General features: G+C 36.9%; 2 protein-coding genes and 1 long non-coding RNA gene across 4 annotated transcripts; 1 reads left to right on the top strand and 2 right to left on the bottom strand.

Moving 5' to 3' along the window:
• Window positions 1–2,030: 2,030 nt before the first annotated feature.
• On the bottom strand, window positions 2,031–2,882 carry LOC148695614 (uncharacterized). The gene is made up of 2 exons (XR_015964220.1): window positions 2,223–2,882; window positions 2,031–2,105 (listed from the first exon to the last, which is right to left on the bottom strand). It is a non-coding gene; the product is annotated as an uncharacterized LOC148695614 (long non-coding RNA).
• Window positions 2,883–4,895: 2,013 nt separating this feature from the next.
• Window positions 4,896–8,413, bottom strand: LOC137733761 (10 kDa chaperonin 1, chloroplastic). The gene is made up of 7 exons (XM_068472941.2): window positions 8,135–8,413; window positions 7,947–8,005; window positions 7,805–7,855; window positions 5,880–5,945; window positions 5,744–5,791; window positions 5,528–5,557; window positions 4,896–5,090 (listed from the first exon to the last, which is right to left on the bottom strand). Exons 1-7 carry the CDS (start codon window positions 8,220–8,222, stop codon window positions 5,022–5,024), a joined length of 411 nt encoding a protein of 136 aa, XP_068329042.1. The 5' UTR covers window positions 8,223–8,413; the 3' UTR covers window positions 4,896–5,021.
• An 864-nt stretch (window positions 8,414–9,277) lies between these two features.
• On the top strand, window positions 9,278–11,464 carry LOC137735238 (uncharacterized). Of its 2 annotated transcripts, XM_068474648.2 has the most exons (3): window positions 9,279–9,436; window positions 9,568–9,666; window positions 10,809–11,464. In XM_068474648.2, exons 2-3 carry the CDS (start codon window positions 9,576–9,578, stop codon window positions 11,405–11,407), a joined length of 690 nt encoding a protein of 229 aa, XP_068330749.1. In that variant the 5' UTR covers window positions 9,279–9,436; window positions 9,568–9,575; the 3' UTR covers window positions 11,408–11,464. The 2 variants fall into 2 exon arrangements, with proteins under 2 accessions (XP_068330750.1, XP_068330749.1); XM_068474649.2 differs by having other exon boundaries at window positions 9,278–9,666.
• Window positions 11,465–13,127: the final 1,663 nt, after the last annotated feature.

Below are 13,127 nucleotides of genomic sequence, written 5' to 3' on the forward strand. Positions count from 1 at the left end.
GACAGAACGGGATGGCCTCTCATCCTTGAAACCCTCACCGAACGAAGAATAAAAGGTGGTGGCAATTTTGTAAATAACGTGAAATCTAACAAAAGCAGGGGCAAAGAGAGCCAGTGATAAAGCAAAACTTGGACTAAAATCAGCCCGATGGCAAACTCGTAAATAAAATGAAATTAAGATAAAATTGCACAGTACCGTTCCCCCTACTTTAGACTAAAGTAATAAGAAACATTAGAAATTTTTAGGAAATATTAGGATCTGGTTAGTACTCTACTTGAATTCAACTTTTTAAATTCAAAAACAATTTTCAAGTTTTAGGCCTTAAAAACTTGTTTGGTAAGACTATTTTCAAAAACTGAACTCAAGACTAACTTAAAAATATAGCCTATTCTCTAAAAACATAAAAAGTTAGTTTTTAGAGTTTTTAAATTTAAACTCACTAATTTATTTTCTCTCCATCCTCCCTTCTCACTCCAAATCTATCTCTTTTTTTTCTTTTTTTTATACATTTTTCGTCTCTCCTCTTATCCTCTCTCTTCTTTCTCTTTCCTCCAATCATCTTTTACTTTCTTTCTCCTCTGTCCTCTTTCTCGCTCATGCTACCTCCTCTTTTTAGATCTTTTTGTCTGGTTTAAGTCGTAAGATTTAAAATTTTAAAATCACAAACCAATCAAGTTTTTTAGTCTTAAAAAAAATTGTTTTCAAGAAATATTCCTAAGAAATGTTTTAAGAAATGATAAAATTTTCAAATAGGATACCAAACAGGCCCTTAAAATTTTTTCAAAATATTATAATTTTTAAGAATATTATATTTTTAGAAATTTTTTTGTATTTTTGTTTGAATTTATAAAATAATGTCATCTAATAATTTTTTTTAGAAATTATTATAACTTATTAGACTTAATGTAAATTGTTGTAAATTACACTATGTTTGGATGAGAGAAATAAATATGAAATTTTGGTAAAAGTCAGAATTTATAAATTGACAGGCACCAATTCTCTTGTTTGGATTCATAAACATAGAAATTTAGAATTTCTACGTGGAAAAAAACTTGGAATTTGGGACCTCCAAATCCCGAGTTCAAATTCCATGTAAATAGGTGTCATTTCTCAATTTCTATGATTGAGAGTTTAAAAATAACAAATTTCGTATTCAATTCTATTGTTATTTTAGGTTAACCAAACAAGAGAATTTACAAATTCTAGAAAATAAAATCTCGTCATTTCAATTTCCGTTATTTTTAAATTTCTTAGTATTCTTAAATTTCTTAGTATTCTTAAATTTCTTCATCCAAACATAGTGGTTTTTTATTGTGATTTTCTCATCGCGATTGATCAACAGTGATCGTCGTTCTGCCTTCGGTTCGAGTTAGAATGACCCAACAACAGAGATGGCAGAGATTCAACTGGTTGGAACCACGATGCCCAGGCGGCCACCGTCGAGTCGACGGCTGGGCCACTGCGTTATCTTCATCAGAAACGGCCTGGCGCTGTGCGAACCCAGCCCCGCTGTTAACGCCGTGGAGGTTGATGTCAATATCTGTGTCCATCTCCTCTTAGGCACTCCAGCCGGAGTGGCGATCGTAGTCACCCCACGCCATGCTCAACAACCTCCACTCAGATGCCAATCAATCTTGTCTCGTCCAAACTGCATGATCTATGTTACACGGCAGACTGGCAGAGTGATTGGTATGGATGACATGACTGGCCATGCTGTGCAGATGGCAAGCAGCGCTGATCCATGCTGCGCAAGGGTAAGACTGCTCTGAACCGCGCAGCGGAGACGTCTAAGTGGACAAAGCCATGCTATTGAGTCCAATTACTCTTACAACGTATTGGCAGAGCACTCAGAACGATTCCTCATCATCTACAAATAGGTATCACGACTCCTAAAAAAGGATTAGGCACTCTAAACTCTCTCAATACACTTGACATCTATTCCCATTATCTCTCTCACTTTCTGATTTGATGGTCAGAGTACCTACGGAACCATCCTCCTAGGCGTTTGGTTTCACAATCTTTCTTGGTCTTTGTTCTCACAGGTTCACTCCTTCGTCGTTCGCAGAATCGGATTTAACATGTATTTTCTTCCTGTCTGGCATGTTCTTTGGAGATAAGCCATATTTCAAATCCACATAAAGGAAAGAAGACATTCAGTAGCTTGAAGTCAAGGGCAGCTCACAAAAATTCCAAGCACACCAAGAATGGAGCAATTCACTTACCATCAATGAAGGTAGTCCGTACGCGCTACTCAGTCGAAGAGTCGGACTCCCACTGACCTCCAAAGTGTCCTTGGCCCAATCTTGATTACCTTTACTAGAGGAATCAAAAAGCTTATGGCGAGACCTTAGCTGCCCCACGCCATCCTTGTAGTCAATCTTGAAGAAGTATATGAACTTGTTTATGGTCAATCTTAGATCAAAGAAGTTGCTCAAGTTCGAGAATTCCACCATCATACGGATTGCATTCAAGGAGCACACCTCATAGAGAATATCACCTCTTGAAAAAAGCACAACATGGGGAAGGTGAATCCCATAACAAAGTAATACGAATGGAACTTGATGGCTGTCTATCCCACATTAGCAGATTCGACAGACGGCTCGTGGCTGCTTCCTTCCTTCACATGCTTCACGCGGACTCCGGATGAGATTGCGTGCTTGTACATCTCAAGGAAGTCCCGAAATAGCTCCTTGGAACCTATCTTAACATGAGTTTTACCAGCGAAAAACGAGAATAACTTTATTAAATTGGTGAGGCCAACATTTAATCCACGTGGAGTTCAACATCCTTGAAGGTCAGAGCAACTAACTACAACCTCATCAAGCTTTCATGCTCATGGTGAAGAGACAAGTCAAATGTATTAAATATAAGATTAATTACTAAATTTTATCTTTACACCTTCCTAATTGATGACCAACTCTATCGAGTAAGAAATCACAATCACATCCAATTAAGGTCATTATAAGATAATCCCAAGATACTATTAATTAAATAACATCTTTGGGAAATTCTTTCCTCATCCATACAATGGATAACGTGCCTAGGCCAATCAAATGTCCATACATATCAAGGCAAACCCCACCTTGTGAGCGTGCTTGACTTGGTGTTTAATCAAAAGTGTTTATTTGTTTTATAGGTACAATGCTAACATCTCACAATGATGATCCAGATAATCCAATGCCAAAGCAATATCAATTGGAATACTCAACGTTTTAGAAGAATTCAAGATACTTGGTCTTTCCATGTTTTCACCAATTATTTCAGTTGGATACAACCATTCCTCTAAGCTCCCATTAACCATGAACTCATATACTAGGCCTTCAACTCACAACCACGATAGTCAAATCCCAAATATACAGAGTACCTTCATAAGATTACGTTGTATGATATTTCTCAAAGCCTCGCACTCAACAATGAAACTCACAGAATCCCCCGACGAACGAGATTAATTACCTTGACGGCAAATGAAATTTCACCTTGTTCAAGTACTCCTTTATAAACAGACCCCAAAACCTGCCATACCAATCAAGTTGGCAACGGAGAATTTATTACTTTGGTAAGATAGCCTGAGAAATTCTTCTGAATCACTTGACGTGTGCACCTTTCTTTCTCTTTCTTACGGTACAAAGGTACCAAGGAACAATGGCAAACGTGACTCCAAGAAGCTCAAAATAAGAGAGATTACCCATTTGACGGTTAACTCAATCCTCCCTTCTTTAAATGTTGTAATTTGCTTTCTGGCAAATGCAAGTCGGTTTGCAACAGAGCCGAAAGCTCTCCCAAGTTAACCAAACTTCCTAACCCGTTTGGTATACTTCCTACTAATCTCTCCAACGTGGAATTCACACTTAGGCACTCTCAACAAGTTCTAGGGTGTTCACTTTCGTTCAAAGTTTCATTTTCAGTTTTCTCAAATTAGGCAGTTTTTGAAATATTTGGATGGCTGAACTTGTGTAATATGTTGATAAACCAACAACCAAAAAAAAAAAAACAACTCCTCTCGCACATAGCGTTCCTTTAGGGTGGTTCGTTATGAGATCTCAAACAAAAAATGAGATCCCATCCCAAACTGAAAATTTTCAGGATTCCCAAAATATTTTCGGTATTTTGGGATGGTTAGGTATTTTCAGATTTCATACAAATTGAAATACCAATCATTCATACCAAGTTAAATTAACATGCAACCAAAATAAAATAAGTAACAAACCCAAAGGCAAAAAAATAAGATACAAACCTAATATGTTCGAAAACTAAGAATACAATTTTTTTTATTTCGTGTTGAAGAACTAGACACATTTGGTTGAGAAGCAACAGTGCAAGGTTAGTGTGTGTGGGAGGTTCGTGCCAGCAAATGTGGCAATAAAGGGCTATGGTTACACCTATAGACCAAATGGCAGAGTTAAAATTCTAAAAATTCAAAAGTTGGATGACAACGTTGAACAAATGGAGCAAAAGGCTATGGTTACTACTTGTAGGCTACACCAATTATATTGCTAGTAGTATTTAGCAACAATTCAAATGTATAATAATGTGCATATATATATATATATATATATATATATATATATATAATATTTATTTTCGGTTTGGTATGAAATTACCGAAACATTGAGGAAACAATACCAATTCCCGTACCAAAATTTTGAGATTGGTTTGGTATGTCATCCCAAAAATTTTGGGAATTTTAGTTTAGGACTTTTTTGGTTTGGGATCGGGAATTTTTCGGTTAGGTTTGGGATTTTTGGGAATTTTTTCCAGCTTCCTTCCCCGCCATTTTTACATTTGCCCTATGCTTCGAGTTTTCCATCATTACTTTAGATTATCATAGCTTGCATTTCACAATGGAGGTTAAATAATACAAAATTCAAACAATTAAATGCATAAACAGTGTGGTGTTAACAAATTCCAACTGAATATATAGTTTTAGAAGTTAGAGACACTACAAGGAAAACCAACCTGACAACGAAAAGTTTAAAGAAACAATTCTGTAAACCATTGTCCCTACCCGCGTAGCTGAAACTCTATTCGACTACAGCCAACAATTCACTCTCTTTGCAGAAGCAGTGCCTGCCATCTGTTCCCAAATCCACCTGAGACAAAAATTAGACGAAATGTCAATTCATCGTGCAAGCATCAATATGCAGCCAGTACATGCACCACCAGCAGAACATTTCCGCAACATAGACTTACAGTTATATTATGTCTCTATTCCGTACCATGTTTTACAGTCGGCCGTTATTAAGCGTCAACAGAGCAAAGAATGGCTATTTTGTGTCAGCAATGTTCTACACTAAAATTGTGCACGTTCTAGACCCGTCACAAGATAAACCCTCAGAATTGAAATGGTGTTCTAATTTCTATTGCAACAAGAAACTAAAGACAATTTAACTTATTCAGAAAACTAAAGAAGAAAGAAAGGTGGCCCGGCGACATGTATAGAATACAGGGAAGTCCATTCCTGAATATTTATTCAGACTCTTTACATCGGGACTGTATGATATTTTCAACATGAACTAATTCTACTTACCTCATATGCATTTATGTCTGAAAAAAGAACCTGCAAAATGATAAGCATTTCCGTTAAGATGAGATACTAAGCACCTATCTCACTACTTGGAAATAAAAGTTTAAAGTTTTAAAACGGATGACTTCAGTTGATCAGAAAATTGTTTAATTTTAAAAATCAACATTAATTCACACCAGAAAAAAGTTGTCATTATTTGGGAACTTTTTAATTGCTCACCTTTTTTCCGGCCTTCACTTCCCCAACGTCAGCACCAACAGAGAGAATCTGAGAATAACAATGCTTGTTAAATTATCCTGGGTCTTACTTCAAAATAAAGAACTAGAACCATGCAAAATAGAATAAGTAGGCATACTTCTCCCATAAGATAGCGTTCAAATTTAACAGCCGACTTGGGCAGCAAAACTCCTCCAGCTGATTTCTGAGACACAGAGCAGTTTATCATAAGATAATGTCTCAAAACAGGTAAGATATTATGTAGACAACTACACATATACTTGTCCATTTGATATAACAAGGAAAAAGAAAATTAAACAATGAAGTCAATTTTTAACCCACTGCTTTCAAATCAACTAACAGCCAGCAATTAACATGAAATCTCTTGAGGCATTTCATAAGACGAGCATCCCAAATGCAAACCAAAAAGTTCAAAAAAAAATGAGGGAATAAAAACCGTTTTCATTTTGAATACATTTGATTGTAATCAACCATTATAGCTATTAGAACTTAACATAGCTCTCGTAAAAAATCATGAATCAAGATTTGTGAAGGGTCTAGTTTACAAGGACATGGTGCAAAGTAGGCTACTTGGTGCTATGGTTAGACAAATTGAAATAACTAGTGAAATCCTTTGGAACTTCTTGTTCTAAGCAATTAATATGGCGATAGATATACTTTTGGGCCATTTGCCCAATAATGAAAAAGAAAGCGTGAGATGCATGCAACACTATAAGTCTCACTAAAACCATTACTATTCTGTGAGGGTATATAGGGTAATTTTATCTCTTTGACAGCATAAGGAAGCATGACACAACAATCATTACAGCATTTGAATCATGTGCCACATGTTCAAGCCAACCTTGGGTAAGATGAGTGCCCACCTTCAAAAGAAAGACCCACACAGACACATAAGGGGAATATAACTCAAATTGCCACCAGTGTTAATGAAGCGTTACTTGAGTCAAGCCAATAAGATGGGATGACTTCTCACACCATTAAAGCTCAAGCTCAAATCATGGATCAAGTTCAAGACATGTAGTTGAACTCAATCCCCAACTGAGAAAGATTTTTATTCATACGCTCAAAGTACAAGCAGATGGACGACCATACCTAAACCCTACAACCATCCATTATATACCAAAGTTAAGAGTGCGAAGTACTATACCTAAATCCAATGCCCTTAATTCAAGTTTCAAACTAGTTTTTCAACTCTGATCAAGCTTTACTCCTACTCAATCTGAAGATCCTACGTCAAGTTCAACACCGGTTATCAAACAACTTGGAACACGAAAATCCAGGAGTCACACAAATGAAAGATTATACCCAATCCACCTAATACAATCTGAGACAAATGGTAATGTCAGAATACTTTCCTACCATGCCTTGATTAAAGTCCAACAAAGATTGACTAATAAATTAAGAAAGACCACCTAACTGTAAAGAACTATACTATATATATGTCTTCAAGCCATGAAAAATCATTCAAAAACTATAATGCTCTCTCCACTTGATTCTCAATGACAAAATCAATGGCCAGGTACCATTCCACTATCAAGATTACTCCGATAACACTATCCCCATTTCACAGGACCACATACAATGGCTTAACTTGACAGATTTCTGCATATACAAGGTTAACATACTCCACACTATCATAATTTGTTATTGAATGCATCATGGTATGATATCACAACAATATGATAATGGGAGGATATCATAGAGATGATATACAAATATAATCATATAATTTTAGGTTTTGTAGGTTGATTTTCACCACATAAAGATTGAAAGAACCACAAAAGATTGACATTTATATTCAAGGGAAAATTACTGTTTACTTGAAAGAAAAATTTGAAATGCTCAGAAAATGTCATAGCAATGCGACTGGTAGTAGTACATTAAGCCATTTGATAATGCTACGGATCTTCACAACTGTCACAGCCCAAAGCCCAAGTACTCAATTGACATAGATGCTTTGGATTCAGACTAATAAAAGATAGTCGCATCGAGTTTCCACTCCATACTTTCAAACACAATTGGCAAGACCAAAAACCAGCATACCTGAGGGAGTTCCTCAAGACGAATAAGCACTCTGTCAGCTTGCGGAACCACCTGCAACCCACAAACCACAAAAATCAAAACACCAATGCATCACCAAAATAAAAGAGAATAGCCATCCCAAATTGCGCAGAACCCCACAAACCTTGGCGGGTTCCCATTTCTGGGTAATTGCGTTGACTCTCAAAGAATTTCTTCGCAGACCTGAGCAAAACCCATCACAATTTATCAAAATTAACAACATTTTATAAATAAAATTAAAAAAGTACAGAAATTTAGGAAAGATACAAGAAACTAAGAAAAGGGTTTGGACAGGAGGTAAATTCAACACACCTGGGAGTAGCTTCTGGCCGTTGGACAGAGAAGCGGTGCTGGGTTTGTACAGCAAAGGACTTGGTAGTGTAACGAAAGTGGAAGCCATGGCAGAGCTCGAAGATAGATGGTGGGGTTTCAGTGGAGGTGCAGAGAGAGTGAAGAAATGTTGGGGATGGAAGAAGTGGGGCAGATATCTTAAACCCTGGTGCTTCGTGGTGTGTGAGATAAGGAGAGAGTAGTTGAACCGGCAGAGTTCTAGATGGTTCGGTTCCTCGACGTTTTATGTTGTGTTGTGTGTGCTGGCAAAAATGAGCTTGGTTGGGTCTATAATGTTTTGTCTAAAGCCCGAATATGATTTCATGGGCTGGGCCCATTAAGCTTTGTTGGCAATAGAAGCAGGTCAAGTTTGTTTTGGTAATGCAAAAGTGGCCCGACCCGATGATCCTTGACCCGATAGTCGCCCTCGGTAGTCACGTCAAACCCGGTCGGGTTTGATGGTCACAGTGTATGGCCTGGCTATTCTCGGGTCAGATCTATCTGTTACCAAGTCATCTCTTGTGGTCAATCAACCGTGTCCAACAATTAGCAAGTCAGGTCTAGCGACACCCGATCAAACACAACAATCACCAAGTCAAGTTGAGGAGGCGGGTTTATATGGATTGAGTATACTGTTACAATGACGTTCGTCCAAGAACATAATATCATGTGGAATGAGATTAACACATGGTATTGTCTTATTAGATTAAGACGTCACACTGACTTAAATATCCGATCCATCTAAGTTGTTATTCAAATTCAAAGGTTATAGTGTCAGGTCGACAATCTCCAAATTGATTCGAGAATCTTGACATTGGGGGTTCAGCATTATCGCTTTGGGCTCGGCAGCCACCAGTCGGTCTATATAATGTGACCGAGATGAACCCGAGGGTCACCGAGTTAGGTCAGTCTCAGAATAATGTCGGGCCGGATCCGAGTGGTCACCTAATTGGGTCGAGGGATGACGTGATCACTTGCCCAAAAACCCTCTCACCCCTTCACTAATCCCCAAAATTAGGCCCCACCCAGTTCCAATTTTTCAAATCCTCTGCGTTTTCTTATGCAAAAGAAATCCATGCACAGAACACACAACGGCTACAAGGGTCCACCACCAGTCGTCTTTTTGTCCGTAAACTCTGCAATGCTTCATCAGTGGTAAAGCACTTTCCACCCCACACGTTTTTCCCTTTTTCTCTCCTCCTGGAAAATCCCTCTGCTTTCCCACTCCTATTCCTGCATTTTCTCGCCAACCAAACACATCTCTCCTGTATTTTTCATGAAAAAGTAATCAATACCCTATTCATATTATTCTCTACTTTCCTCTCTCTCTCTCTCTCTCTCTCTCTCTCTTTTCTTAGTTTATTTCTTTCTACTCAGCTTTCTGAGTAAAGTAAAACCCCCATTTTTTCTCACAGGTGAGATTATGGTGAAGAAGCAGATGCTTTGTTGCTGGGGGTGGCTCATAATCTTCAATCATCTGCTACTAGCAGCTCTTGTTTGCTCCAAAAGCCATGGTACAATATAATCTCAACTTGCAGATTCTTTTTTTATCTTTCCTCTAAAATTATAACTTGTTTGAGCTTTTAGTTTTTACAGCAAGGAACTATGCATATACATTTCCTCCAAAATTACAACTTGTTCTCCAAACTCAAGTATTGATGCAGCATATTGCAATATATTTACTGTATTTGTCTTGTGTTTTTTTCTATTTTTCTGTCTCATTTGGAGCTTCCGTTTCTGATATTTCCTACCAGTACTTTTTGCTTGTATTGTTTCTGGGTGTTGTCCCTGTGTTTGACTTAAGTAACCACACACGCGAGGGGGCGGGTTTAGAGTGTGATTCCCAAAACGGGAATTTAAAGTAGTTGGATGCTCACACTCTAATAATTGTTAGATTGTTTTGTGCACTTCGTACACGGATGATGGGTTAATTAGAAGGTCCAGTGCTAAATAAGAAATGCGCAGCAGCCACTCATCAGTAAAGAGTTTTTTGTTCTAGAAGTTAGAGGATTAAATTGCATTTCTTATCTCTGTGACCTAGCATTTATTCACTTTCCACTTCTCAAATAGTAATCCGTCATTCAAAAATGTCAAAAGCATTTCGTCCGCCACAATCTTAACATTGTTCGTCAAGGTACTCTCAGTGTTTCCCTTCTCCTGTTATGATTATTAACAGAATGCAGAGTGACCACCGACCAGAATCCCAACCGAACTAGGGAGAAGCCCGAGTGAATGGTTATACCAATCATGAACATTTGATGAACACGAGTTGGTCCTTATGATGTTTCATAACTTGGTTCTTACAGTAGGACCCTTAGCATCACGCTGGTCTTTGGCTTTACAGTTTGAAAAGTTGGAAGTTGAAGTGAAATATTAACTTGCAGGACTACTTGGTGAGAGTAGGAAAGAGTAGCATCGTTGGTGACCTTGTCCCTGCCGGTATTTAATTCCCAACTATCAAGATTAATGTATATGGATTGAGTTAAAACATTAACATTCCATTCTTCACATTTTTGTTGAGTGTATACATTTTTTTATCTATTTTAATTTCGATGATTACATAAGATAGAAATACATATTTGTTAAGTGTATCGTTCATCTTGTTTTGTATGACTACATTGTTGATTTGTGACATTGAGTGCGGTTTGTCCTTCAGGAAACCCTGCAAGTGATCTTGTTGACATTATCAACAACAATCGAACTGCTCACAAACTTCCAAAACTAAATGACAGTTCAGGACTCGGGTGCATTGCGCTGCAATATGCTGAGTTATGCAAGGGAAACTGCACTAGCAACAATACTGTGAACTGCAAACCGTCTGAAGATGACTTCACCGAAGTTTTTTCCCCCAATTGTGGTGTGGAACTACCCACTTTCGACACCATAACTGCCCACATTGTGGGTTGTCAATCCAAGTATCTTGAGCCCTCACTAGCGTTTGGACATGTTCTTGTTCGAGACAGTAAGGCTTTATCAATTCTGAGAAATAAATCACATACTGAGGTGGGAGTAGGCATGGTTCGGGCTCACAAGGGGCCATTTTTTTGGTGTGTTCTCTTCAGCAGTGGGAAGACAAACTCCACATTTGTGCTGGAAAATCGCGGTGAAGGGATCCGTCAAAAGAAAGGTTGCTACAGTGGAAGCAGCATACCATGCAGTGCAGGTCAAAGGAATGATTCCTCGCTGTTGAACAATGTTACTATCATTGCTTTTCTATGTGCTGTTTATCTTTTGCAACAGTTGTACTTCAATTAATGATTCATGGTTACAACTCTGATATATTTCCCTAGAGAATGCTCGAAATTTTTTTTACGATTGACTTGAGAAGAGTGTGATACACACACACACACACAGAGACAAACCAAAAACTATGGATTCCAATTTATGTTTTTGCTTTTGATCCCCTTTGATTCCGTTGTTAGGTTCTTTCATGAGTTTTCTTGGTATAAAAAGTTGGCACAACCTAACTATGTTGTCCCTGGTGATAGAACAGTCACATATCATCCCTTTTTTATGATACAAATTGAGAATTTACGTCATGTCGCACTATGAATCAGACATAAAATAAAAAAAAGTATCACTAGAACGTATCGTTTATTTTAATCAGGACTGTGTTTCCTGGCCAGAAGAGAATGGCATTGTTCCTTAAGGTATAGGCCTGATTTCCAAACTCCAACAAGACTTCAGCAGGGATTGTGCTTTGGGCCTCTTATTATCCTGGTGCGTACTCAATTTAAGCTGAAATTTGACATCAAGGAACACCCAACAAACGCATTAGAGACTCAAAACTCTTTTTGTTTAAATTTCCACATTTTCCTGGATTACACTAATTTAGGATGATATTCTTGCATCTTCCATGGGGAACGGATATATATCAACCCTTTACGAATAATGTATTTTCACAATATAAAATGAAATCTTGCAATTTTTTAATCTTTAATTAAGATCATCTCTACAAAATAATAATTCGAATTAGAAATTATTTAATATCCTAATGTAGCAAATAAATCAATGGTCCATTATAAATATATTATTTATACTCGCACAATCGATTTGTTCCATACACTTGAATGCATAAATGATCTTCAAGTTGATGATTTTTTTTTACATGGATCTTTAAATAAAGAATAAAAAGTTGAACGATAACGATAACGATTATAAAATTTATACCGTAAATATACATTATTCGCAAGAGGTAGATATGTACATTGTCTCACAGGCAGATGCAAGCATTAAAACAATCAAGTAAATGAAGAGTAGAATACTTTCAAACATTTGCATAATGGTAAATATAAAAACCGGAGTACACGACCCCATCTGAGATGAGAGACAATAATGGTTGTGGTATTCTATTAAGTTTAAATTTTATGGGCTACCAAGTACTAAAGCTCTGCTACTCTGTTGGCATCATTGGTTTTTAGTTAAAACGGATTTTAAGATTGTTATAACTCTTTATTTTGATTTTTGAGATTTGAAATTGATAGAAATAATTCATGAGTTTGTCCACAATCAATTATTTTGGTCATTCGATGAAAAATCTCCATTAAATAAAATTAAATGACAAAAATACTCTCAATTATTGTCAAATCATTTAGGCTCATTGTTTATTAAATTGAATGTATTTTTGTTATTTTGGTCCTTATGACCTAAATGATTGATGGTGGACTAACTCAATGATCTCTTCTATTGATTTCAAATCTCAGATAGATTATTTTGGCTAAAAAACTTTTTTTTATTTTTTTTTATTTATGAGTGAGACGTTTCATATTAGAATTTTGTACATAGCGAGTTCAAAACCAATTTATTCTATCCATCATTTAGTGTAAATATAGGATTAGGTTAGGGCTACAATGCTTACATGTTTTTAAAACAATTAGTTTAAAAAGAAAAAGAAAATTTGAATCTCGTGGATAACAGTTTGATACTATTATTATTGTGGTATACTCATTATATGATTTAGTCTAAATCTTCCACC

Source organism: Pyrus communis, chromosome 7 (assembly GCF_041283825.1).
Source record: "Pyrus communis isolate YQ-2024b chromosome 7, ASM4128382v1, whole genome shotgun sequence".
Lineage (NCBI taxonomy): Eukaryota > Viridiplantae > Streptophyta > Magnoliopsida > Rosales > Rosaceae > Pyrus > Pyrus communis.

Coding starts and splice junctions, on each gene's coding strand:
- LOC137735238 (XM_068474649.2), top strand. CDS start 9,576: ATGGTGAAGAAGCAGATGCTTTGTTGCTGGGGGTGGCTCATAATCTTC. Junction 9,667..10,808: donor TGTTTGCTCCAAAAGCCATG/GTACAATATAAT, acceptor TTTGTCCTTCAG/GAAACCCTGCAAGTGATCTT.
- LOC137733761 (XM_068472941.2), bottom strand. CDS start 8,222: ATGGCTTCCACTTTCGTTACACTACCAAGTCCTTTGCTGTACAAACCC. Junction 5,792..5,879: donor AACGCTATCTTATGGGAGAA/GTATGCCTACTT, acceptor TGTTATTCTCAG/ATTCTCTCTGTTGGTGCTGA. Junction 5,091..5,527: donor CAGACATAAATGCATATGAG/GTAAGTAGAATT, acceptor TTTTTGTCTCAG/GTGGATTTGGGAACAGATGG.